General features: G+C 45.6%; 1 protein-coding gene across 1 annotated transcript; it reads left to right on the forward strand.

Annotated features, from left to right (window-relative positions):
* Window positions 1–622: 622 nt before the first annotated feature.
* LOC141025772 (uncharacterized) lies at window positions 623–1,774 on the forward strand. The gene is made up of 3 exons (XM_073501694.1): window positions 623–697; window positions 953–1,105; window positions 1,487–1,774. Exons 1-3 carry the CDS (start codon window positions 623–625, stop codon window positions 1,772–1,774), a joined length of 516 nt encoding a protein of 171 aa, XP_073357795.1.
* Window positions 1,775–2,908: the final 1,134 nt, after the last annotated feature.

Genomic DNA, 2,908 nt, shown 5'->3' on the forward strand with positions numbered 1-2,908 from the left:
CCATAGATCAAACGGGCTGAGCAGAAACGCTGGCTACCCTGCCAGTACACGTTTTTGGTAACAAACTGAAAAAGACGTAATCACGCTAGGGGCAGCGGCAGGAACTGGGTGGCTAGCGCATATGGCGCGGCCGTCTGGCTCTTCGCCGGGGGTGCTGAGCCGAAACTAATCAACCTGGTCACCGGAATCGCCACGCCCCTGCCTCCCTTCCCCGAGAGTAAATAGCATAAAACTACCACTTTTCGTCCTATGATTCCAAAAAACCACCACTTTTTTGTTTGTGACTAATACCTACCATTTTTCTGGTCGGCTGTCTCAAAAAACCCAAATCGCCCGTTGCTAGCGTTTTAAACCGTTTTCTGACGGTCCGGGCCCGCCTGTCAGGCCACGTCAGCGCCGCGCGTGACGGCGAGGCCGTTAACGGCCGTTATTCGGACCGACCGGTGCGGTCGGACCGCACCCGCTCGCTCGCTGCCGTGCGCTCATTAAGTGGTCTCCCTCCCTCTCACTCTGCTCCCCTGCCCGCACTCATTCCTCTGCTCTCACTCTCACTCTCTCGCTCCTCTCCTCTCTGCTCTTCGACGCCGGCGGCGACTTGCGCTGTGGAAGCTCCACCGCCGCCATGCCTTCCTGGAATGACGGGGATACGAGCTCAGAGGATGAGTGCGACATCACAAGCATGGATATGGCTCTTTGGGTAAGTTTTTCGATCTGCTGAGCTAGGGTTAGGGTTCATCTAGGAGCTAGATTAGGTTAGTGTTCATCTTGGTGAGCTAGGGTAAGCTTTGTTTACTGTTATTTAGTAGGCAGGGTTATGGTTGCTGTTTGAGCTATGTTTATGTATGCTTGAAAACTAGGGTTTGGGTTAGGGTTCTTGCTGGATTGGGGAATTAATTTGTGATCTATGTCTGGTTTTGTGAGCTAAGGTGATTTTGTTGATGTGTTCATGCAGGAGACCCCTGACACCACCGTGGAGCCTCTTTTCTGTGGCCAGCTGGAGCTTTCTGAACCCACCTGCATGATGCACCACATGAGGCCAATTAAGTGTGTGGCATTTGAAGGAACCTTAACTGGAAGGCGTTTCTATGGTTGTCCAGTGCAGCAGGTATAGTACCTTAATTGGAATCATTTTCTTCTGAACCCACACATGTATTTACAAGGATGACAAGTTGCTGTTCTGAACCCACACAGTATTATGTTGACAAGTTGCTCTTCTGAACCTACACTGTATTATTTAGGATGAACTGCAATATGCCTTGTATTAAGGTATTGAGGGATATGGTTACTATCAAAAATGCTTATGTATAGGAAGCATATATCTGTGAATGTACTTGTACAAGCAGGTTGGGTTTCAGTTATAGTTTGAGTTATATTAAACAACATATTTAGTTTACTTAAGCCTCACCATTAGTTTCTTAGTCTGATATGATTTGTTGTTATGAATTTGAGTGCACTTAGTGATGTATATTTCAATTTCCAAATGCAGAGTGAAGGTGTTAACTGTGGTGTTACTGAGTGGGTTGACAAGCCCTCGCATCCAATTCTTCAGAATTGCTTGTCCAGGCTGTGGGACATGTACCATGAACAGAATTGTGGCAGGGTAGTTGAAAAGCAGAAGTATGAGAAGCATTTGGCCAAGCTTAAGACTGAAAATGACAAGTTGTGCATTGAGTACACAAAGCTTGTCCAAGATGTATCCAAGATGTTTCATTGGCAGGATGGTAGGGTAGGCCACATGGATAACCAGAAGGCAGTTGAGGAGGAACAATTTTGAGAAGAAGAAGAAAGAGGTAGAAGAGAGTGCTAGGTTGGAGGTTCAGATGGAGAAGCTCAAACTTGCCAAGGAACAAAGGTGCATTTTACAGAGTCAAGCTGACATTATCAAGAATACCAGGAAGGCAAAGAAGGAGGTTGAACAGGAGAGAGATTTTCTTAAGATAGAGAAGGCCAAGCTTGAGCATGTGGTGAATGAGCTGCTGAGTGATGGGCATGCAAGCAAGGAGAAACTTGAGAAAATCAAGGCCATCCTTAATTCATGAAGTGTGTTCTGCAGATGGTGAAGTACATCCAAGGCCTTTATAAGTATGTGGCCTAACAATCTGTGTAGGAGATATGCCCTAGAGGCAATAATAAATGTTATTGATTATCTCCCTGTTCATAATTATGTTTATGTTCCATGCTATAACTGCTGTGGTTCCCGAGCCCGTATATCCATAAAGGCTCTGGGGAGAACCCATATGCACGTGTGTAATAATAAACGGTAAAATGTATTCCTAGTCGTGCCTCTAAGACTAGCTCAAGTGTTGCATGATGATTATGTTTTCCCAATTATGGGCATGTCTATGCCAAGCAATTTTGAGGGCACAATGTCAGGAAGGACATGTGTGTTGAATCGACCCGAATTGATGTTATGCTATGAGATACATTCATCACAAGTTATTGGTTTATAACACAGAGATAGTTAATGTTTGCATAATTCCTTAGACCATGAGAGTATCGAGTTTCTTCATGCTTGCTTCATGAACTTTGGGGTTTGTTAAACGTCATCCGTAACTGGATGGCTATTACGTCGGCTTACGGGTTCATGGGAAAGTATGTTAAGTGACTTGATAGCTCGAGATTGGGATTTGCTCCTCCAACGATGGAGAGATATACTCGGGCCCTCTCGGTGTTACGGTGTCCATCATCGTCTGGCCAGACACTTTGTGATTTAATCACGGGGATGCCGGAACACGAAACGAGAAAAGAGAACAAAACCGGTAACGAGGTAACTAGCATAGTGGACAAGTTGTTGATCCACGGGAATGCCAACATGCCTCACCTCGGGTATTTGTAACATATCGCGAAGCAACAGGAATAGCACACGGCAACTGGAGGTTCACTCGAATATTTATTCGTGTGGGTATAG

The sequence above is a fragment of the Aegilops tauschii genome, chromosome 6 (assembly GCF_002575655.3).
Source record: "Aegilops tauschii subsp. strangulata cultivar AL8/78 chromosome 6, Aet v6.0, whole genome shotgun sequence".
Lineage (NCBI taxonomy): Eukaryota > Viridiplantae > Streptophyta > Magnoliopsida > Poales > Poaceae > Aegilops > Aegilops tauschii.